The sequence below is a fragment of the Corylus avellana genome, chromosome 8 (assembly GCF_965113065.1).
Source record: "Corylus avellana chromosome 8, dhCorAvel1.hap1.2, whole genome shotgun sequence".
Classification (NCBI taxonomy): Eukaryota; Viridiplantae; Streptophyta; class Magnoliopsida; order Fagales; family Betulaceae; genus Corylus; species Corylus avellana.
In genome coordinates this window covers 20,553,749-20,577,693 of record NC_142497.1, presented here as the reverse complement: position 1 = coordinate 20,577,693, position 23,945 = coordinate 20,553,749, and the positions used below count along the sequence as shown (strand labels likewise).

Here is a 23,945-nt window from a genome sequence, read left to right as displayed (position 1 = left end):
TTCTCATAATTATTGTTCAAATTATTAGTAATTTGGACAGTTGATTATTGTAGAACCCAATTTGATCATTCTTCAATAGATTTGATATTTTCTATAATTAATTTTTTAAATTACGTACCATTTGGGCGACAAAGGAGGCAATAGAGCCAACCCACTCAAAGAGACGAGCTGCACACCTAAAGCTATCTGAACACTTCATGTTAGGGTCATGTGGAGATGGCATAACTAATAGCGGCAATAATCTAATCGAGCATTGGTCCAAACTAAACAAGCCTAGACTTTCTAGAAAATACTTTCTGGGTTAAGCCCCTGGGGCATGTTCGATAAAAGGAATGGTCATTCCTTTAGGAATAGGAATGAGTTGGAATAGAATGATCATATATTACAAGGGCAGTATGATCAAACAGTACAAGAGTATACTTCTTGTGTAAATGGTTGCACCCCTCTGTGCTATTTGAATATACATTATTTATCAGTGAAAAAAATATATATATACAAGGATAGTAAAGAAAATGAACTCTATTCTAAGCATGCAAGATAGACAAATGGAGGGTCTAAACAAAGAAAAAACACACAAAGACAGAAGAGAGCAAATGGAAATGTCTCATTTAGAAAAACCATAAGTAAGGAGTTCGGCAGGTGTTTTGTTTCTCAGTCAAGTTCTGGATCGAAGCCATACACTGTGAACCCTCCATCCACACAAATAATCTGCCCAGTTATGTAAGAGGATGCAGGTAGGCACAGGAATCCCACCAAGGAGGAAACCTCCTCCGGCTCTCCCGGCCATCCTAGAGGAGTTCTTGAGTTTACAGCTTCCAAAAATTGTTTGTCACTGAGACACTGCAATAGTAACAATAACTCACATTAAGGATTCGTTTCATATTTATGTAACTCAAGAGTTGCATGTGGCACAAATGAATGGATATATGCAATCATGGTCATGCCAACTAGCCAAAAGCAGAAGCTTGGTGAAAGGATGTCATGGCCTTACCGGTTCAACCATGGGGGTTCTGATGAACCATGGTGCCACAGAATTACTCCTAATATTGTCTTTCGCCCACTCACATGCCAAACTTTTAGCAAGCTGGTTTATCGCTCCTACATTGAGAAATAATAGACAGAATTCACTGCCTTTAGAGTCACTATGTAGAGATTACAACCCGAAAGCTATGAATAAAATGCAGATTGCATAAGTAATTACCTTTACTTGCTCCATAAATAGATCCAACATTTAGTGACACAACACCAGCAACAGAAGAAATAAAAATGATGCTAGCTGCTCCTGATGCTTTCAGAAGAGGATGTGCTAGCTGGCACAAATGGTACATGGATTCAAAATTGGTAGCCATAAGCGCAGAGAATTCTTCAGCTGTGTAATCTACAGTCGGTTTCCAGATGTTCGTTCCCACATTGTTTATCTAGAAAGTTAGGAAGAACAGGATTTAAAAGTTAAAGAAAAAGAAAACCATTCCAAGAGTATGAAAACTACTAACTTCGAACTTTTCTAGAAGCAAAATCAGAATCAGGAACTCTGGAGGATTCAAAAATACGACATTTGTCGAATTCAATTAAGAACTTATGCAAGAAGCTAAACAATGAACTCCCCCGCTCCTTGTTCCAGTCTACAAAGAATCAGGTTGCAAAGGATGACTGTGGTATATGCTACTTGTTTACACCAGAACCTTGGGTGAACCTTCTATTATCTTCTCAAACAGAAACAGTCATATTTTTGGTACATGCCACCACAATTTGTGTCATATGATTACATGTTATCTAACAAAGTGAGGCTGGTTAAACAATGTCTAAAATACATGAAACCATACAGAATTTGGTAAAGCCCAAATAATAACATAACATGGAGTCATACAATTGGCTGCTACTTCATGTCGGAATCCACAATGATTCAATGCAGCAAGTGAAGATTTGAATGCTCTAATATGTGGAAACCTCATTTGCAGAAACAAATCTTTGAAAATTGTTACAGATAAGCTTAGTTTTATTGGGTTTTATTGTACCTAGCTAAGAACCTGCTAAGTTCAAGCTAAGAATCCACAAGGGAAAAATTTCTAATCTTTCAGAAAAGTAACTTCCGTATGAATCATGAGTCCTCTCTTGAACCGGTTATCCAAAATTTTCTTTTCCCTTCAAATTCTTTCAGTCTGCTTAGTTGCCTTAGGAAAATAGGAGGAGAACAACGTTTTTATCACAACCAACTAGAACCAACCTATTATAAGATCCAACTTTTTTATTTTCTCCTATGTCTTCCCCACTTAATGTGGAGTACAAGGAGTACCATAAAGGTGCTCACAATCTATTGAAGCTTGTTTTCTGTTTCATCCCGATAAACCCATTCAAGGGCTGTTGATGAATTGTATGTATAACCTCACTTCTATTCTAGTCCCAGAATGGCATTGATGTTTCAAAGTTACAGTACAACCTTGTGTGTAAGCTAAAATGCTATGTAGAACGCAATGAACCGAATGTATTCACAACTTACAAGAATGTTTAGTTTCCTATTAAACATTGAGGAGACTTTGTCCATCAGCTTGACTCGCTGACCCGGATGCATCATGTCACAAACTGAACCTGTGACTTGGAAACCTTTCATCTCCCAATCATGCAAGCATTCAATGAGCTGGGATTCATTCCTTGAGCATGTATGTACTCTTGCCCCTAGCGCTGCCAATTCCTCCACAACAGCATGCCTGACAACAATTACAAAACATTGTAAAAAGCTTTTATTGGATTTTATACGATTAGTGTTGTTTATCCCTAAGCCATGGAGGCAGACTTCTTTGTAAACAGCTATCCACGAAACTTATTAGCTTGAGAGAGAGAGAGAGAGAGAGAGAGAGAGAGAGAGAGACCCGATTCCTTTTGTTCCACCAGTTACAAGAGCAGTCATTCCCAGAAGCGACCATCTGCCATCTCCACAACTGCTCCCTGCCTGTGCCATGATGTCCACTCTGCCTATCTCTCCCACCTCTGTTTCATCACTTTTAACTATAATTAGTTGGTGTATAACTCAATGTGGGCAAGTCGAAAAAATCAATGTGGTTGACTCAAAATAATTCCTTCAAAGCTATATTTCTTTCTGAGGGAAAATGATAGCCTGGACCATGAACTAAGAAATAAGGCCACTCTGCCGGCTGCCTACAAGAAACCAAGAAAGGACCACTATAATAAGGTTTATAGGTCGTACGTTATTAAAGGCAAAGTGGGAAGATATGATGAAACTCTCCATGGCAAACAGGCTGATTATTCAGTTCATTTTGTTATTGTTGCAAAGCCCTTATTTTCATTGCATTGAGATGGATTGCCTCACAAAATAGCAATGGAGCTTTTCCAGCCATTTCAATGTGGTCTAATAAGACAACATTAGTTCAAACATAGGAGTTGCTAACAGTGAAATTTGAGGAAAAGAGCATTACTTTTTCCATTGCCTGTTTGAGCTGAAATATACCTAAGAAATGCTTCCTAGCTTGCTGCATGTGCAATTAGACAACAACAAAGACAAGAGGAAGATGACAATAATAAATATAAGAACAAAGTCCCATATTGAATGTCTCATGTGCCAACACATTGGACTTTGAGAGTTTGTTAATAAATATATTAACAATCTCCTGCGGCGCTAACAAAAAGGGTTCTTTCAATGTATAACTAAGGAGAGTTGGCGCCGCAGGAGTTATGAATTTTTGTGGCTGGGAGAGTTAGCGCCGCAGTGCTTAAAAGAATAGAAAAAGAAAAGTATGAAGAGTTGCTGGCGCCATGGCAGACTTCTTTATAAACAGCTATCCATAAAACTTATTAACTTGAGAGAGAGAGAGACCCGATTCCTTTTGTTCCACCATTTACAAGAGCAGTCATTCCCAGAAGCGACCATCTGCCATCTCCACAAATGCTCCCTGCCTGTACCATGATGTCCACTCACTCTGTCTATCTCTCCCACCTCTATTGATTTTAATGTTTCATCACTTTTTACTATATTAGTTGGTGTATAACTTAATGTGGGCAAGTCGAAAGAATCAAAGGTTGACTCAAAATAATTCATTTAAAGTTCTATCTGTCCGAGGAAAAATGATAGGCTGGAATATGAAATAAGAAATAAGACCACTCTGCCGGCCATATACAAGAAACGAAGGATCACTATAATAACTTAATAAGGTTTATAAGTCGAATGTAATTAAAGGAAAAGTGGGAAGAATATGATGAGACTCTCCTGAGCTTTTCCAGCCATTCATTATGTAGTCTAATAAGACAACATTACTTCAAACATAGGAGTTGCTGACAGTGAAATTTGAGGAAAAGAGCAATACTTATTCCATTGCCTGTTTGAGCTGAAATATACCTAAGAGATGCCTCCTAGCTTGATGCATGTGCAATTAGACAACAACAAAAAACAAGAGGAAGATGACAATAATAAATATAAGAACAAAGTCCCATGAGGGTCTCATGTGCCAACACATTGGACTTTGAGAGTTTGTTGATAAATATAAGAACAAAATCCAAAGGAGTTGGGTATTAATTAATTTAAAATGTTGATATACCTCCAGTATGTCGAGCAATTACAATTTTAAAGTTATTCACAGGGGCTTGAAGATTTATAAAAGACAAAAGTACATAAGCTTCGAGTTATTTGCATCAGCTATCTTAGGATGAAAGTTAGGGGTGCAGATTGTGTTTGGGAATGCAGCAATTAAGCAACTCCGATAGTAAGAAGACTCACAGCCATGTCCACTCTGTTCGATTATACTTTCCCGATAAGGTAGGAATATGATAAGTGCATCCCAGAGATCAAATATTAATTCAAGAACATACGTATAAAGATTAGTAAACAATCAATGGGCACTAATCTATTGAATCAAGGAAACCTGGTCGACCCTCTCTTCGCCGCTATATACAATAAGCTTGACTTAAGCTGCAGTTTAACTTACGTTGCACTATCACACTAACCTACTGCAGAACCACACCATTTAGCAAGAATTGCTCTAAAATTAAATGAGAACATGACCAAGAATTGCTCTTCATAAGTCTTCAAATATTACATCTGAGACAACATTTTTATTTCGAAGCATTTCATGATAACAAGATGTTGTGATGAAACAACTGGGAATGGTTGAAAAGTAATACAATGGGCTCATAAACCATTAGAAGGCTTAGAGATAGGAGGAAAAGATTCCACTTTTTGAGGAATACAAAGTACAAGAATTAAAAAATAAAAGGTTTGCTTTCAATACTACAAAAGACAAGGAGGGTAATGCTAAGGCTAGGTTGTTTTGAGAGGAGATTAGACGGAAAGGGGTCAATGAACAGTAAGAGAAAATAGAGAATATGGCTGAGTAGCCACTTCTAGTCATGTCTTGGGTAGAAACCATTTACAGACATCCCTCCATCAACACAAATAATCTGGCCAGTGATGTAGGATGATGCAGGTAAGCAAAGGAATGCCACAAGAGATGAGACCTCCTTGGGCTCTCCAAGACGCCGAAGAGGAGTTCGAGAATACACCTCTTCTAGGTATTCTTCATTGCTGAGCACCTAGAATAAAGAAAAATTCAAGATCAACTTTGACTTCTCATACTGAATTAGATATCGACCTTTTACATGCCATACATCAACTGGTGCAAATCCTAACATTCTAAAACTATGAACTTATTAAGGTGCAGCTATGTTGCTATGATGACAGAGAAGCTTGAGTTTGAACAAAACTTTAAAATGTGGAAAGTAGCGGAGAAATTTCATTTTTGCAACTCATTAGATGAAAAAAAAAAAAAAAAAAAAAAAAAAAAAAAAAAAATCTAACAAAGAATGCTTCTTTTCAAGTTATTGATCAAACAACTTGAAAACAAAGAATTTGTCGTTTAACAGCCCTTCCTGCCATGTTGCCGCAAAACATTATTGATTAAATAACAATCTGGAGAAGCTCAATCCAACCGATAATCACATCAAAACCGTGAAAAAAGAATTACCTGCTCCACCATTGAGGTTCTGATGTACCAAGGTGCAACAGCATTACTTCTTATATTGTCTTTTGCCCATTCACAAGCCAAATTTTTTGTGAGTTGATTAATAGCTCCTGGGAATCACATACAATAAGTTGTTTTTGATAAGCTCCTCAAGTTCAAACTTTATAGCAACTTGAAAGAATATTTTCATGTTACCTTTTGTTGCACTCTGAACAGACATAGACTTCAGTGAGACAAAACCCGATACAGAGGACATGAACACAACACTTCCCACTCCCGATGCCTTCAAAGGTTGATAAGCAAGTTGGGAGATATGGAAAACAGATTCAAAATTGGTCGCCATGAGAGTAGAAAATTCCTTAGCCGTGAAATCCACCACTGGTTTCCGTATGTTTGTCCCAACATTATTTATCTACGGATCAAAACAAGTAAGTTGTCTAGTTCAGTAAACAGGGAAAGCAGTTCAAAAGTGACGCTAATAGAAAAAAGGTAAATTCAATCGCTTAAATGGATATTCTAACACTCCCCCTTCGCACATTAACTTTGGAGAGAGGGTTTCAAGTCAAACTCAGCCAAAACTGATAGGAAATATGAAGTTCATCACTTGATCAATATTTAAACCCAAAAGGCCAAGAGGGGGACACAAACAGAACATAATACATATGCAAACACACAGATCAATATGTTTAATGCAGGAGCTTACTTACGAGGATGTTGAGCTTCCCATCAAACACGGAGGACACAGCCCCCATTAGCTCCTCCCTCTGAGCTCGAACCGACACATCACAGACCGACCCAGTAACCCCAAAACCTAAACTATCCCATTCCCTCAAGCACCCATCCAGCTCACTCCCATTTCTACAACACGTGTGCACTCTCGCCCCAAGCCCCACAAGTTCCTCCACAATTGCATGCCTGAAAATCAAACCAAGTTCCAAATTTTCACAAACCATAAGAGAGAAACAAAATCCAAAATATACTTCCAATAATTTATGTGTTTACATACCCAATTCCGCGAGTGCCTCCGGTGACAAGAGCGGTCATTCCGCGGAGAGACCATCTAGGATTGTCCACTGGGCTACTGTTAGAGCCTGAATGTAACATGGGCTGGCTACGGACGGGTCTTATGCTGGTGGGTTGTCGTATTTTGAGCTTCGAGTAAAGGGTTGGCGAAGAGGAAGAAGACGGTGATGGTGGAGGTGGAACGAGGGTCTGAGACATTTCAGTGGCCAAGTGAGCAGGGTGAGAGTTTGAGGTTTAGAGACGGTCATTTCCAAGAGAAGTTGAGAGACTGAAATCGCGATTTTAGAGAACGCTTTTTGAAATCGCGCCTCTTAGGTTGCTGTTCTTCATTGCCAATTAACGTTTGGGTTAAATAATAAATACCTGGGGTTTGATAAATTTTTTTTTTTTTCTTTTCTAGGGTTCGGTTTTTATTATAAGAGGTTTTTGTGATTTTAATAAATGACTAAGTTAGTCATTTCATCAGTTGAGCTAACATAATTTAACATTAACCAATTAAATGTTGACACGTGGCACCTACTTAATTTTTAAAAAATTAAAAAAATATTTAAAAAAAAAAAAAAGGAAAAAAAAAAATGGGGGTGGCCGAAACCACCCCCCAGTACCCACTGGGGGTGGCCGAGCCACCCCCAATGCCCATTGGGGGTGGGTTTCGGCCACCACCAATGCCCATTGGGGGTGGGTTTCGACCACCCCCATGGGCACCGAGCCACCCCGTTGGACCCAAGGGGGTGGCCGAAACCACCCCCAACCACCGTTGGGGGTGGTTTCGGCCACCCCCTTGGATCTTTTTTTTTTTCTTTTCTTTTTGTTTTTATTTTTAAAAAAAAATTAAGTAAATATCATGTGTCAACATTTGATTGGTACACATGGAATTCCGTTAGGTCAACTAACGGAATAACTAACTTGGTCATTTATCAAAACCACACGAACCTCCTGTGATAAAAACCAAATCCCATGGGGGAAAAAATAAAGTTATCAAACCCATGGGGTATTAAGTATTTAACCCTTAACGTTTTTGTTTTGTTTTTTGTTTTTTTTTTTCTCAATTTAAAAAAAAAAAAAAAAAAAAAAAATCACTTCTATGTCATCAAGTGATGCTTTCTAAAGGTGAAGCTCAAGCAGCCTTGCTGGCTGCTCAAACTGCAACTTATTGTGGCTTTAAGTCACTTTGTTTAGAATTGGGGATGCACTTATTGTTATACTCGTTATTAATAAGGCTTTTTTTTTTCGTTTGCTAATATTATTTCAAATATTAGTTTGATTCTATCTTCTTTTCAACTTTGAATGCTATGCAATATGATTAATGATTTTATCTTAGTTCATTTCTCAAACTTTAAATTTTTAGCATATTTATCATACTTATAGTTATATCTTACAAGGTGTTGTAAAAGCACGAGATGGCATAGCATCTAATACTTGGCAGCACTAGGTGTTGACATGTGGAAAAAGAAGGTGGCATATATAGCAGCTGACACATAACGGCACAAGGTGTTGACGTGGATGCAAGAGTGGCATCATAATTGACACGTGACAGCATAACACAGGGTTTTGACACATGGAAGTACAAGATGGCCGGCATATAATTTTGAGCATGTGATATAATTACATATAAGAGTCTAATTCGAAAAGCTCTTTTCGGCATGCATACCTAGCTATGCTCGGTGTAAGTCGTTTTTCAGAGGCCCAAAAGACAAAATCCACCCTTTTCTCCTCCTAAAATGTTAGAACATCCCTAATTCTGCTTAATTTACTATTTTATATTATTATCTCAAAATTTCTATTTTTCTTAATTTAACTTATATTTACCTTGAGTATTTATATGAAACATAGGGAAACACACAAATGTTCCCTCAAACAAGATCAAACCATAACCTAATCTAACCCTATCCAGAGTATAGTGGTGAGAAGTCGGTGGTATATAAATTATGGGTATGAGTCTCCTGTTCCCTAAGCACCGCGAGTGACATCAAATGCATGATCTCCAATATATATCAAATGACATAGCTACGGATAAAGCTTGATTAACTATTAATTAATAGCTAATAATTTTAATTAATGTTAGAGTATATCTATAAAAATGGGGCGGAATCACCACGTACACTGATGATCACCTGAAAAAGCATATATAATTTCCAGAAGTTTAAACTTTTTTTTGACTATTTCCACGTATGGACATAAGAAAGCAATTAATTAATGACTCTGTCTCCCAAGATGAGTTAACAGGCAAATCATAGAATTAGCACAAGTGATGAGTTTCTAGTAAGACCAGTACTAAGCTGTCCACGCGTTTTTGTCGGGGAGAGAGATACTCTTTTTTCTTTTTCCTCTTCCTGGTAATGCTGACACAAACATTTTGATTTTGTGAGTATATATATATATATATATATAAACCCTTTAGTTTATAAGATAAGCCCACTGGATGACATCTTCACTATGTCTCTTGAGCTTCCACATGGCAGACGTCTAGAGATCATAAAATGGTGCAAGTTGGTACTTTGTTGTTTTCGTATTATATATAAATTAATATAAATATATATGATGATGAAAACACCCCTCTGTCGGGAGTGACTCTTAACTAGCTAGGGTTTGGCTGTCACTTGGTTCTTAGTTGTTGTAGGACTGCCTTGGCTGCTAAGGTGGCCAACGTTGGCAAGAAAACGTTGAATGTGAACGTTGGGATTATCAACAAAATGAAATAGGGGATTTTCTCCGTTTGCATGATAAATACATTGTCATGTCTTTTAAAAAGTTTTAAATAATGTTGTGGTATTAGCATGCATATACATTATTAAATGTAATAAAACAAAATATAAACTATAAAATGAATCTTTTTTTTATTTCACTTAAATGGTGCCGGTGAAATAAAATTTGAAAGTTGGACATCATGGCATTAGAATATATATTGAAATGGGCAAGATAAATAAAATGGATAATAAATATTCAATTTGACATGACTAGCATTGTGAGCTATATGCATGTTAGAGTACTAGCAGCAGTTTTTCTTTGATTTTTCCTAAGTTTATGACACAAAACTATTTTTTGTTTCTCTATGAAAATATATTTTACAATAGCTTTCCTCACTTTTCTGTTGGAATTGGTGGCTCATATTAACACCGGTGGAAGGCCAAGTAGACAGGAGCGGAGTAAACGTTCACGGAGCAGGATTTTCCTAAGTTTACGGTACGGTACGGGGTATTTTGGAAATTTCCTTAATACATCCGTACAAGTAGGGTTTAGGGTTTTTCCTATATATATGTTATGATGTAACCCTGAATTATTAAGAATAAAATATAGCCGTCTCTCTGTGGACGTAGGCACATTGTCGAACTACGTAAATCTGTGTCTCGACTCTATGCACGGTATCAACATTTTTCCTGTAACATTAAAATATTATTTCTTTACAAAATACAAGTTCCCTATTTACCTTCACTTTTTTCATAAAATTTCAATACAATCCCTAATTAAAGACAAAAAGATGAAAGATGAGAGAGTAAAGAGAAATGTTTATATTAAAGTAATGTATAGGGAACCACATTTGGTTCCCTACACATTAGGAAACAGTGTAGCAACCATTGAGGGTTGATTAAATATAGGGAATCTGATGTGAGTAGGTTCTTGTGGTTTTTTTTTAAAAAAAATTTTTCCTAAACATAAAAAAGAGAATGGCATATAGGGCATCTGTTACTAGTGCTCTTAGATGTGCTGAAATTACTCTCTTTTTTTTATTATTATTATTATCACAATAATACCAAAGGAAAAAAAAAAAAAAAAAATTGTCTTGTAAAAGTTGTCTTATTTTTCTCCGTGTAGTGAAATTCAAAGAAGTCAATAACCCAGAAAATAAAATAAAAGTCATAATTTTCTTTTTCATATATTCTAGACTTCATCTCCAATAAATCTTAGCTTATATTATTGGGAGCTTATTGTTGGGTTTCTCAACTCTTTTTTTGTGTTCTATTTTGGTGTAATCGTCCCCTCCCCCTTTCCCCTCTTATTGCTATAAGAAATTAAGAAAAAAAGAAAAAAATCTTAGCTCATTGTATATTAGTAGTATATATATGTATATATATGGATTATCCTTTTTGGTTTCCTCGCGAGGCATTTGATGGCACATCATTAAGAATGAAATCCTATAAAAGTTGTTACCTTAACTAGCTTTTGACCCCCGCATCTATAATAGAATGTGTCATTAAGAATTAATACACAATTTTTTTTTTTCTTATTTTTATTGCATGAAAGACAATTCTTATTTCATTCTCGATCTTTTGAATTGAAAAAATCTGGGTTAGGGTCAATTAATTCTCAATTTCCGATTATAATAATTAAGAATCTCTTTAATATAAATTAGTCTATGCCCTAGTGGACTCAGAATAATTAAGTACAGCAAAGCCTTGGATCTACTTGAAACTTTTCAATTAAGAGTTGTATAAATACTTAATGCTGACAAGAAGTCATCTCTTCATAGTTGTTTTTTATTCAACACAACGTTGTTCATATCATAAGGGTGACGATCGACCAATGTGGATGAGTTATAGCATTGCCGCCAACATATGAACATATTAATAATCATGTTAATCAAACTCTTCGCCAAAAACCTCTATTTTTCTAGTTTTTTTATTGATGCTTGGGGGAAAAGCATTATATATATCAATTTCTGAAAATAACGTTTTCATGAGTACAAGGAATTGGAATTAACCACTCCAAACATTTATGGCTACCCGTAATGTCAATCTACCCCCATCAACAAATAAAAAATACGGCCTATTTATCTTTCTCATCAACAAAATTGATGTCATCTTTTAAGGTATATATTTGTACATTATATTGCAAATATATATCCTTCGTCGTACATATAAATGGCAGGACACATATTAACCAAGGAAGAAAAAACTAGTAGGAAACAGATTGAAATAAGATACCTTCACTGTGTTTGAGTCAAAAAGACCCCAACAAAAAAAAAAAAAAAAAGGAAAAATGGGAGGGAGGAGAAAAGGGAGAGATTTCAATGTAATTATATATCCATTATATATACATGCATGCATACATAAATAGATCTATAATTTTTTAAATTTGAAGGTTTTCTGAATTTACCCTTCAATCCTTTTTGGTTTATATATAGGCTTGCATGGAAAGAAAGTTCTTTCAATGTAATTACTTACTTAATACCCACCACACACACACACACACACACATATATATATATATACATAAAATATTACTACGAGTCTAGCTAGCTAGCTCTACCATGACCAATTAGAAGGTTTGTCCTTTCATACAATTTAAATTGTATATATAACATCCAGGAAGTTACAGATCATATATATCTATATATATATCTAGAAGCTTAAAAGCAGGCCTTCTAGTTCTTTCCCCCCTCCACAAAACCATCATCACTACCACTACCGCCCACTCCACAATTCCTCTCTCTCTCTCTCTCTCTCTCTCTCTCTCTGTGGTTAATTTGCTTGCAAAAATGGAGTCTGATCATCAGCCACCACCACCCCAAGAAAATATCGAGCAGGTGATCATGACTTCATCAGATGAGCACGTGGCAACCCAAACAGCCGCCAGGTCATACGACTGCACCTATTGCAGGAGAGGCTTCTCTAATGCACAAGCCTTAGGTGGCCACATGAACATCCACCGAAAAGAAAAAGATCATGAATCTCATCAACCATCTTCGGACATCCCAAGGCTCATAATTCCCTCGTATCCTCCAACACCACCTGGGAGTACTTCTTCATGGCTGCTGGAAACCCATGTCGGTGAAGTCAACCAACTTCGTCTGTTTGTCGAAACACCATCAGAAAAAGATCAAAACCCTCCAGGCAGCAGCAGCAGCAGCAGTCAACTTCATCAGAAAACTGAAAAGGTTTTGTCGTCATCATCTACCTTTGACCTGTCTGGTTCGGAGATAGACCTTGAGCTTAGACTTGGGCCTGAGCCTCAGGACCCATCAGCACCAACGGGTACTAAAAAGTTCTTCTGATCAATTTCCAACATTTAATATTCCTCTAATTGCATGGTATATTGTTTTCAAGTTTTCTCATTAATTTAAACCAATTCTGAGTGTTCACATATGTAATTTTCATAGTTTTATGGGATTTTGGTGGTGTAATTTTAAGCCCAGATTGTACGGTACTGATTAGGGTTGAACAGGGATATGTTCACAAACCCTAGATACCTTCTTTTTTTTTTTTTTTTTTTGAATAGTGAATTTTTTTATAAAAAGACAAAGATTACAAAATCCCTCCGGCACGAACCTGCTGAAACAACAACAACAATAACCAAACAAAGCTATACAGACAAATCTCAATCTTCTCAATCAATACAATTGCAGATTCACAAAAAAAAAACAAACAAACAAAACAAAACAAAACTCTAGATATATATATAGCATTTAAAAGTAATGAAGCGTGGATTTATAATTGGATTACCTCTATCTCCTTCGCGTTTCCATGCACAAGAACCAACGAAGATAATCTTCTTGGTGACCTAATTAGATGATCTCTATATATACGTTTTTTTCTTCTATCTTTGTGCTGCATCTAATACTAGCTTCACTAGTGCCTCAAGAACTCCAAGAGGAAGTAAATATTTTCTATTATTGTAGATTATAAGAACCATTTTTTTTCCAGAAAGCAGAATCCAGGAAGGAAAATAATTTTGGAAGTTGTTTGCATGAAGTGACCACCTTCGACAATCAAGTACACAAACTTGTACTTTGTTATTTGTTAGTTGTTTCGATCTTTTCTATTTCAGTTGATATATATCCTTCCGGTTAATTGTATTTTTATTTAAGCCCGATTGACTAATTAAAAGTATGAAAAGTTTAATCCCACAAACCTTATGTTTGTAAAAAGTTTAGGTTTTCTCGTAACCTAATAATTATATATACCATTACATGTTTAAGAAATTATTCACGTAACATACTTGCCGGCATGAAATTTTAACCATTGCACTAAAAAAAATTCATGTTATGAAAACAAGCTCCCACCAGAATTACTTTAAATAGATGCATTTCAAACTTTGATTTCTTCACATTGCTGATAAACGTTTGATAAATTAAGTACATGATTGAATTATGAACCCAAATAGCATGGATATCTAACTTCAGTCTCCTTAATTTCACAATTACTTAGGGAAAGAGTGGTTCTTTTTCCAATATCATTCTGACAGTTGAAAGGGTAAAAGTAAGTTATGATCATTGTTAGCTTAATTATTTTAGTTACTGTTTTGATATGATTAATTGGGATGCCAATGGCTTGTTTAGGTATTTATAAAACAGGTGACTTAGAAAGCGAAGGCTATATATATATATATATATATATATATATATATATATATATATATACACACACATAACTGCATGCCTTGAATTCATGACTTCGTTCTTCTATATATATATACATGTTCTTAGCACTTGAAATTTGAAAATTTTTATTTGGTTCATCAATGCTACTAGTTTTTGAATTTCAATAAATTAATGGGATATAAGCACTAATTTTTCTTATGACCTATAATTTTTGCAATTATTTATTTGCAAAACCCTAGATTCACATAAGTGGATCATTTGGTAAAGAGTTTTGTTGTGAATTTTTTTTGTTTGAATAATAATAAGAAGTGATTGATGTGATATAAAGTAAAAATGAGTTTTGAATTTTTTTTTTTTTTTTTTTTTTTTTTTTTTTGTGAGGAAGACAGTGAAAATTTTGATAATAGTTTTGAAATAATGTTGACTCTTTTTAAGAGAAATGGAAATAAGAGATTAAGAGAGAGTTATTTGCCAAACGGTGCGAGGTTATACTGTTTGGATGGAGGAATTGAAACTTCAGAATTCATCATTCCCCTACCCCATTTTAAATTAAATACGTGAGGGGATAAATAATAATTTATTGATAGCATGCATAAAAACGTACACAAATACAAAACACAAGGGATCACCAGACAATTAACCCCTAACTTACAAACAATGGGAAAAAAACAGCATGCACACAGAAAAAACACACACGCTTGACCCTAAACAAACAAACAACAGGAAAAAAAGAAATCAATACTTAATTAATTACATCCCGGAAGAATCCTCATCATCACGACCTGAACATCCATCTATTAGCTAGGGAAGAAAGCTGGAAACTAGACAAGGAAATGATCCTAGATTTAACCCAGAAGAGGATATCAGATAGAACATTAACAATGTCGTCTTGCCACCACACTACCAAAAAAAAAAGGGGGGCATTTTGTGTCTTTTTTTAATGATGTACCGCTGCTGGAAGCATCAACTTAATTGACCACAAAGTCAAAAAGAAATCTTCCCCAAAAGTTGAATATTGGATTCCTCCCAACAAATATTGGGCCAGACATGCATACCAATTTAAATCGTAATATCTGTGAAAATATTATTCTTATATTAACAACATATCCATACAACTCATATTCATATGTGTTATGTGTTGTGAGTACACTTGTGACTATTGTTTAAAGTATAAAGAAAAATACTACACACATATATATATACATATACACCACTCTAGCCCAATATCTTAGATATAGACACCACTCTAGCCCAAAAACTTAAGATATTAGGCTTGAGTCCATTTAAGTATATTAACTTCTCTTTTTATATATACTTTATCAACGTGGGACACAACACTCACGAACACACTTATAACAAATCTCTTTCACATTGACCCAACTCACACTTACGTGTAAGTCCTTTATACAAGAGTGTCATATATATTCCAAGAGTCATCACCACACTCATTTTACCAGAGTCAAACCAAACACGTCATTCCAAGAAGCTCGTATTAATAGCACTAGCTAACCATGATTTTGATACCAATTGTTAGAATTTAGCTAAATAAATCAGTCTTTCTGCATAACATGTGGTGAACAAATGAAAGAGATAAATGTATGTACCTCCATTATTAGATGACGAGTTTTTCATCTATGATATTGATAGCCGCATCCTATTTATGAGTGTGTGGAGAGGAGACTTGTCTCTTAGTCCTAATTTCTCTTATAACCTTGAATGAAGTCAAATGGACTCGTTCCATTTATATTTAGGGTAAGAGTGCATCCCTCACCCCTTACAGAATGATTTAGCTCATTATGGACCCAATAATAAAATGACTATGACAATCCACCCAAAAAGAAATAAACATACAACAATTTGAATATCTAGTATTACATATAGGCCACTATTTCATCCTTCATGCAAGCCCTAATCTTGACCTCCGTGAAGTTCAGATTGTCAGCTACACGCAGAACATCGCAGCACTCTCTTCTATTACCAGCCTGGGAATAAATAAATAAACAATAGAATCAAGATATAATTTTAGATATTTTGTGGACAACCCAATTTTTTTTTTTTTAAATTGCGATAGCGAGCAAGGTAAGAGTTTTTAAAAATTACGTTTTCAAATCACACGTTTTAAACTCTTTTTCTAATTCAGACATTTTGAAATCGCAAAATCCAAACGGACTTTTCGGGTAAGAAAACAAGACACAGAAAATGCAAACCACTCACCTCACCATGTCTCCTCAAGGTTGAGAGGACCTGAATTTTGGATATGAAATCAGCAGAGTGATTCCCACTTGATGAACAAGCTGCTAACCTACGAGGTGATCTTCTGACATAACTTGTAAGAATTTGGTTTCCCTTGGTCTTTTCTATGGCGTCAAAGTAGAAAACATGAGGAGCCTCACAGGGATCATTTGAGGGAACTCGAGTGTTAAACATGTAGGGTGGTTTAGCTGTCTTCTTCCATGGCGTAAATGTTTGGAGGGGTCTATGCAAAATGCTTGGTGGATAAAGGTTTTCATAGATATGAGCAGAGTAGCCCCATGATATGGAAAGAGACCAGTTGCTTTGCTTGTGAAAGCAAATGGTCTGCTGCAGTAGTCGTGACTGGTCAGCTTTTGCTGCTTCCATTAGGTGTTTCAGTGACTCGTGGCGGTTGGTGATTGAAGGGAAAATTGGGTCCACTACGTCCAAGTGATGAAGGGAAACGAATGGAGACTGTGGAAGAGCTGATAGAAATCCGGAAATGTCACTGTGTAGATCAATCTGTCATGGAAAATGTAAATATTTAGATACATAAAAAGAAATAAAAAAATAAAAAAGGCTGTTAATTTTTGTTGTCTTGTTGATTGTAATTGTACATTGTTTTCATTGCTTTCATCGTTGCTATCTTTCACTTTCAAGTTGACCATATGGCAAAGATTAATCTGATAAAAAATTAATATTCGACTCATTTTTTCTTTTATAAACCACTGCCAAATGTTTAAGCATTAAATGCCCATGGATCACTACGATCATGGCATGAAGAAATATTTTCTTAATAATGTTGAACAATAAAAAATAAAAAATCATTACTTCTTATCAAAACATTATCATTTACCTTTTATTTTAATTAATTAAATATTTCATATTTTGGGTTTCACCAATCTCCATATTATGTATATTTAGTTAATATAAGCCAAAAATCACGTCGAGCGGCTTGTGTTCTGCCTATTTAAAACATATATTTTGCTTTTTTATCAGCTACTTTTAGGTAAGTACAATAACTTATGTATTTTTTTTTTTTTAATTATTTCTCCCTTATCTCTCTCTCTTTTTGCTTCAATTATCTTTCTCTCTTCTCTCATGGTGGTTTAAGAAAAAAAAAAAATTAAGAAATAATATTTAAAGAAAATAGAGAATGAAATAAAAAAAAATTATTAGATTTTGTATTGAAAAAGTAGTATGTGAAGTAGAAATTTGTGCATTTTGATTAGCTAAAAGCATAACATTGCTAGCTAGAGATGTTCTTAAATGGGAGTTTAAGCTAGGGGTGTCAAAAATTACCGGAAAACCGGAACCGGAACTTGAAAACCGGGAAACCGGGGTCCCGGTTCCGGTTCCGGTTTGAAAAGTCCAAAAACCAGGTACCCCGGTTCCGGTACCGTTTTTTGGTACCCGGTTTTTACCGAGAATACCGGAACCGGGTTTCCATTTTATTTAATAATATATATATATATATATATATATATATATATATATATATATATATACACACTTAGGTTTAGGTTTAGGGTATTTTAAAAAATTAAATTTTTATTTCTAAGGCACAAATAGGCAAAAACATTGATTTTTTAGGATTTTTGGACTTTTTTAAGTTTATTTTTTAATTATTTGGAACAATCACAACAAAGCCCTTTTAATTTATACAAAGAAATTAATAGATTTTAAAAAAAATGGGCTAACTTATGAAAAAAAAAATTGGCTTATTTTAGGCCCAATACCTAAAATAAGCCCAAAAACTAATTTTTTAAAAAAACCGGTTACCGGAACCGGCCGGTAACCGGACCGGGTTAACACCCCTAGTTTAAGCTTACAAGTGAAGAGGAATATTAAGGCATTAATTAGATAATTAAATTCACTATTTTTTTATCAACTTAAGCTTTTGAGATGAATGATGATTTAACGTAAACTTCCATTTGGTCAATCAGATACTCCAAATATGGAAATGAGAGTATTTAGAAAACAAAATTACCTGATGAAAACCCATTTCCTGGGTCAAAGAGACTCCCAAATCAGCAATACAGGACTGCAAAATATGATCACTCCCATACAATGCTGGATATGTCTTTATGCAGACATCTAAATTCTTCACCAACACTTCTACCAAAGGATAACTCAAAGCATACCCTGCCCCACCAAACGCCATTCCAAAAGAATGATCAAAATTCGATGCCACACACTCTGAATTTGACCCTATATAGAAGTATTTATTATGATCATATCTTCCCAAAACCTCAACAAGATTATCCAAAAAAAAGATTGTGTCATCATCCGCCAAGATATACCATCTAACCCCTTTGTTTTCCTCTCTAAATAATTCAAAAATTATTCGTGCCATTCGAATTGCATGTGGATTTGCGTGTTTGTTGTATTCTTTGTATCTAGAGGTATCTTGTGAGACACGAAAAGGAGGAGAAGATGAAGGCCAATGGGGTGTCTCTTTGGGAGCTCTATCCAAATAGACAAATCCCCTGGTTTTGTTTGGCAGCCACCAGGCTTCCATGTAGGGTTTTTTACTTTCCCATGTTTTTGCAGAACTTGCTATTCCAAACACAAGGTGGGTAACGTTGGTTGGAGAATCTACAATGGAAGATGAAGATGAAGGCCATGATGTGTATCTCAAGTTTGCCATGAGCATAGAGGACCGGCAGCAGGGATGGTTGGAGAGGATAATGTAGAATAAGTACAAGACTACTCCTGAAATGGCTAGTGATTTGCATAAACTTACTGCAAATTTATTGCATAAAAATGTTAATCTTTGCTGCATTACACCAGACTTGGAAGAAATGACTAATGGCATTGTGAAAAATAGCCTAAAATGAAGGAAACTCAAAAGAAAATTTTCAATTCTGGTTTTTCAATGACATGGAGGAGGAATCTGTGGTAGGATTTCTCTTCCTTAAGCTGCTAATTAATGTGAATGTTCAGTTGCTTTTTGAACTATGTTGTGCAGGTAATCATTTGGATTGCGTTTTACATGCAATGTTGGAATTGCTTTAACGGCTATAACTCTTGGTGTTTGGCACCCTAATCCAAAAGTTTCGTTCTAAGTTGGGGCCATCTTGCATGCATCAGAGATGCTATGCTGCTCATCATTATGAAGGGCACGAGAAAAGTGATGTCTGGCCTGTTGAGTGGCCCTCTGGCCCTCGTGACACAAAGGTCATGTCATGCTTGAGGTTTAGTTTAAAGGTTTTAAATTACCATCTTTTCAAATGTTGATATTCTGCTGCAGCTGTTGAGATTCTCTTTCCACTCTACAAAGTTATATTAATTTAAATAATTAAGCTTTTTGAATAATTAATGATTTAAGTATAGAGTAAAGGTTATAAGTTTGAATTGTGTCTTCATCTTCTCATTTCAATTAAACATTTTACGTGTTGGGACATGTTGAGGAAAATCCTATCTTTTTTTTTTATATATATGAATTCACGCTTTTGGGATAATTAACGATTTAACATATTTAAGGCAACGGTTTACATAAACCCAATTCTTGGCCTTCATTTCTTATTCCTAGCTAATAGTAGCATGATGGCCGCATAAAGCCTCGATTCACCACTTAACCTTGTTTTTCTTCATATGAAGCAGGGCAATATCAACAAGATAAAAGAGAAACCAAAGAAATCAGCAATTTCATTCTAATAAACAAAGAAGGGAGACAGAACTGCGGGGCAAATGCAGCACTCAACAAGATTAAAGAAGTTTAATGTAGGCCTTAAACCAGTAAATGCTTCTTGCTGAAACTCATAAAACCACCTCTCAACAATAATAAAACTACAAATATTACACCACATGATCTGCAGCAAAAGTGCCTCAAAGAGACGACAGGGGTCACAAATTATCATCTCATGATCATCACTCATCATCAACATATATAGTTTCTTGTGAAAACAGCCCGCCAAACACCTTCCTGACTTCTGGCTTCTCCTCTGTCTGTTGTTTGCCTTTTGGCTTTGGCTTTGGCTCCTCCTTTGGTTTGAAAGAAGGAAGCTTGAAGCTTGGTTGTTTATTAACAACAGCATTCTTTGGTTGCAATGGCTCCTCCTTTGGTTTGAAAGAAGGCAGCTTGAAGCTTGGTTGTTTATTAACAACAGCATTCTTTGGTTGCAATGGCTCCTCCTTTGGTTTGAAAGAAGGAAGCTTGAAGCTTGGTTGTTTATTAACAACAGCATTCTTTGGTTGCAAAGACCGTGCCTTGGCCTGTCCTCTGACAGTTGCAACCTGCACTTTCGGTTTCTCTGCAGAATTTTGAACTGCAGTTGAGACCTGGGAACTAAGCTTTTCCCAAGACAGCCCTGAGCCGAAGTCTTTGGCTTTGTTCAAAAGGGTCTCCACCGAAGCTCCGGCGACCTCCGCCTTCTCTTGAGCTTCTTCGGCTAGACTAGTAGCTCGAGCCTCTTGCTCCGACAGCTTCTTCACCTCTTTTTCCAGTTTCTTGGTTGCTTCAGCGGCTGCGCGAGCTTTCTCAGCTGCTTCCAGTGCCTCTTCCTCTGCTTTGGCCTTTGCACGCGATTCTGCATAAGCTTTTCTTCTTCCATCCTCAGGAATGGCACTAAAAGCAATTTCATTCAAACTAGTCAAACGAAAATCAATCTTTTCTTTTTGTTTACCTAACTGAATGAGCATATTTTGTACTCAAGCAAAATATCAATTTATTTAAGAAGGGAAAAAAATATCAAACAAAAAAAATTCTTCTAAATATTTCATATGGCTAGTCCCCTGCAACTTAAATTACCTGAAAAGCTCAACTACACGCCTTGATGGGGCTGAAGGATTCGTAAACACTTCCACAACCTAAATACCCAAATGAATAAAATGTTCAATCAGCATGTCAACTAACAAAACTTCACAAGTCAATTTTCTTTTCCTCCAAACCAATTCTTCCAATTCAATCTATTTAACTAACATGCATCCAAAATACACGTGAAAATTACATCTTCTATATATTCTTGCATGCATTTTGAACACACCTTAAAATTCTCACACCCAGTAATCTTACACACCCTATTAAAAACGTACGTGATCATTAAAAAACTCACATACATTTTGCCCTTTTCCTATCAACATGCATATATGTATATATATAGATATAGGTAGAGTAAAAATGTACCTTATTTTCTGCCACTGCTGTGTTAGAGAAAACATCGGCCACTAGAGATGCTATCTTAGACTTGGCTACCTAGTATTAGTTTTCAAACACAGAGAAAAAAGAAAAACAAATTTAGTATAGCAAAGAAATTTGATGCCCAAAAATAAAATGAAATTTACAGTAAAATGCAGATACTATTGCATACATTACATTACTTTGTAGTCGTTTGCACCTGGGCTTCTTTCGGCTGACACCACAACATTATACGAACTCTCAGGCGAAAAGTCCTCGGTCAAATTCGTCTTTATGAAAGTGTAGCCGACGTCCGTTTCCACTACTTTTTGCAAAAACTCGGGAACACTCAACGGCTGTGATCCTGAGAAGAGGTTGCCAAAGAACGAGGAGATGCCATCCAGTACATTGTATGTGGATGCGCCTGCCGGATTCCCATCATAGATGATGGCCACGTGGCCAACTCCAGCCAACTGGGCAGCATTGATCACTTGCAAGGCGTCCGATGTGGAGACCGCGGATGTGGGACCGTTTTCTGCGGGGCCGATCGTGACGACTACCTTGCTGGCATTCCCGATTGCCTTGGCGATTGATTCAGCACCTTGGAAGGTGGATTCAACGGCGTTGAGGCGTTTCGAATCTTCGTTGGATATGATCTACGGTGTTGATGCAATTGTTAGCAGGGAAAATTATTGTTTTGGATATGACCAAATGGAATATTATTTCTTAGAATATTTTAATTAGTTATTATGTGGTTATTCCATGGCTAAATATATTTTTTCATATCTATTAAAATTACTATTAGATCAAAATTTAATAATGATCAATTACAAGTTTAATGGTAATTTTAATAGCCACATCATTCTTAGTGAGACACAAGTAAAACTAAGAATGATGTGGCTATTAAAATCACCATTCGATCAAAATTCAATAATGATCAATCACAAGTCCAATGGTAATTTTAATAACCACATCATTCTTACTAGAATATAAATAAGCCACCTAAAATTACTCTATAAAATTATACCCTTAAATTTAAAAAAAAAAAAAAATGTTCAAATTAATAAATAAAAAAATCAAAGAAAAAAAAAATAGAAAAATATTTTTTTTAAAATGTAACCCATACTGATAAGGCTAAAGAAACCAACCTTGTATTTGGCAGCAAGACGAGCCAATTCTTGGGCAGAACCAAGCTCGGGAACACCAGCCCTGACACTGAAACCCTGACGCAGCAAAGTTTGTGCAATGCGAACACCAGCCTGCCCGGTTGCGCCGGCGACGAACACTGTGCTGGGGTCCTTCCGCCTTGACAAGCCGGAAGAGGGATTACTCACGGCCGGGATCAAAGACTTGACGTCCGGGATCTTCCCAAAGTCAAAACGAAAAGGATTGCCGTTAGCTGAATCATCTGGCTGGGGCTCTCCGGCGGAGGAATCGTTGCTCTTGCCGAAGCGCAGCGAAGGGAAAGGGCCGGCCTGCTTGGCAAAGATTGTGAGCCGCGTGTTCTTGAGAATTAGCCTGGAGGAGTGCGGCGAAGGGGTTAGAATAAAGGAATTGGAGGTGAGCGTAGGAGCCATCGACGGAGAAGGAGGAGGAATTATCGAAGGCCACCGTTTTGGCTCCAATTCGATTACTCGGTGTTTTTGTTAAAAGAATATTAGTTTTTGTTTGGTTGTTGGTATTATCTGGATGGGGGAGGTAAGGGAAGGCTAGCGAATGGAATTGAGCCACGTAGTATCAGTTTATCTACTAAACGAAATCGGGAACCAAACGTTTTTTGGGCGCCAGAAAATGACATGGGCGCTCTTTTGCTAGGACCAGTCTATCGAAGTCTATCCGCCAGGTTACCACATAATTCAATTTGCATGGCCCACGAGAAGCCAATACGATTTCAAATAAAGGATATGGTAAGGAACGGATGAATCAACTGCTCCAAAACATGGACATAAAAAAAGATTCTTCAAGTATTTGCCATTAGACCATGGCATGAATGAGATGCGATGTACTCTTTGAATAGATGGGAGTGTAAGACTATACATAGAAGAACATTTCAAGTGATCGCTTTGTTTTTAGATTTTTGGGGAAAATTCACTTTTATCCCCCTAAAGTTTTAGGAGTTTTTCAATTCAAACCCCAATGTTTAAAAATTGGCAATGTACTCGCCTAATGTTTTAAAAATTTTTAATTCAGACCATCTGTTACTAATTTTCGTCTAATTGGACGGAAATCATCTCACGTGTGTCTCACGGGAGATTTTGATGCCCTCTATTCCAATTTTGCCCAAATT

At 36.1% G+C, this 23,945-nt stretch overlaps 5 protein-coding genes across 5 annotated transcripts; 1 reads left to right on the top strand and 4 right to left on the bottom strand.

Annotated features, from left to right (window-relative positions):
* Window positions 1-449: 449 nt before the first annotated feature.
* Window positions 450-4,069, bottom strand: LOC132163339 (tropinone reductase homolog At5g06060). Its single transcript, XM_059573590.2, has 5 exons — window positions 2,868-4,069; window positions 2,498-2,705; window positions 1,202-1,418; window positions 992-1,098; window positions 450-840 (listed from the first exon to the last, which is right to left on the bottom strand). Exons 1-5 carry the CDS (start codon window positions 2,954-2,956, stop codon window positions 652-654), a joined length of 810 nt encoding a protein of 269 aa, XP_059429573.2. The 5' UTR covers window positions 2,957-4,069; the 3' UTR covers window positions 450-651.
* A 960-nt stretch (window positions 4,070-5,029) lies between these two features.
* LOC132164478 (tropinone reductase homolog At5g06060-like) lies at window positions 5,030-7,310 on the bottom strand. The gene is made up of 5 exons (XM_088519300.1): window positions 6,973-7,310; window positions 6,674-6,881; window positions 6,162-6,378; window positions 5,970-6,076; window positions 5,030-5,538 (listed from the first exon to the last, which is right to left on the bottom strand). Exons 1-5 carry the CDS (start codon window positions 7,185-7,187, stop codon window positions 5,350-5,352), a joined length of 936 nt encoding a protein of 311 aa, XP_088375426.1. The 5' UTR covers window positions 7,188-7,310; the 3' UTR covers window positions 5,030-5,349.
* Window positions 7,311-12,465: 5,155 nt separating this feature from the next.
* On the top strand, window positions 12,466-12,981 carry LOC132163096 (uncharacterized). The gene has a single exon (XM_059573293.2). The coding sequence runs from the start codon at window positions 12,466-12,468 to the stop codon at window positions 12,979-12,981; it is 516 nt and encodes a 171-aa protein (XP_059429276.2).
* A 2,978-nt stretch (window positions 12,982-15,959) lies between these two features.
* On the bottom strand, window positions 15,960-19,423 carry LOC132164677 (uncharacterized). Its single transcript, XM_059575223.2, has 3 exons — window positions 18,530-19,423; window positions 16,522-17,061; window positions 15,960-16,289 (listed from the first exon to the last, which is right to left on the bottom strand). Exons 1-3 carry the CDS (start codon window positions 19,355-19,357, stop codon window positions 16,179-16,181), a joined length of 1,479 nt encoding a protein of 492 aa, XP_059431206.2. The 5' UTR covers window positions 19,358-19,423; the 3' UTR covers window positions 15,960-16,178.
* A 740-nt stretch (window positions 19,424-20,163) lies between these two features.
* PTAC16 (plastid transcriptionally active 16) lies at window positions 20,164-23,444 on the bottom strand. Its single transcript, XM_059575045.2, has 5 exons — window positions 22,807-23,444; window positions 21,862-22,314; window positions 21,668-21,736; window positions 21,293-21,351; window positions 20,164-21,109 (listed from the first exon to the last, which is right to left on the bottom strand). The coding sequence occupies exons 1-5, from the start codon at window positions 23,233-23,235 to the stop codon at window positions 20,413-20,415; spliced, it is 1,707 nt and encodes a 568-aa protein (XP_059431028.2). The 5' UTR covers window positions 23,236-23,444; the 3' UTR covers window positions 20,164-20,412.
* Window positions 23,445-23,945: the final 501 nt, after the last annotated feature.